General features: G+C 67.4%; 1 protein-coding gene across 1 annotated transcript in view; it reads left to right on the top strand.

The window, feature by feature from the left end:
- Positions 1-233, top strand: part of AP3D1 (adaptor related protein complex 3 subunit delta 1) — a 25,498-nt gene that overhangs the window by 7,591 nt on the left and 17,674 nt on the right. Inside the window, 1 exon segment of the mRNA XM_027769585.1 lies at positions 42-181. Coding sequence (XP_027625386.1) covers positions 42-181 — 140 coding nt within the window.

Here is a 233-nt window from a genome sequence, read left to right as displayed (position 1 = left end):
GGGCTGCGGTGGGCGAGTGCGCTGACCAGGCCCGCCCCCAGGGGTGCAGTCGGCCGCCGTGAACGTCATCTGTGAGCTGGCCCGGCGCAACCCCAAGAACTACCTGTCGCTGGCCCCGCTCTTCTTCAAGCTCATGACGTCGTCCACCAACAACTGGGTGCTCATCAAGATCATCAAACTGGCAAGTGGGCGCCTGCGGACTGGGCCGGCGCGTCCTCACCCTGCCCTGCCCC

The sequence above is a fragment of the Tupaia chinensis genome, unplaced genomic scaffold (assembly GCF_000334495.1).
Source record: "Tupaia chinensis unplaced genomic scaffold, TupChi_1.0 Scaffold149964_2, whole genome shotgun sequence".
In the NCBI taxonomy this organism is placed as follows: domain Eukaryota; kingdom Metazoa; phylum Chordata; class Mammalia; order Scandentia; family Tupaiidae; genus Tupaia; species Tupaia belangeri.
This window is presented reverse-complemented; position numbering and strand designations above follow the sequence as displayed.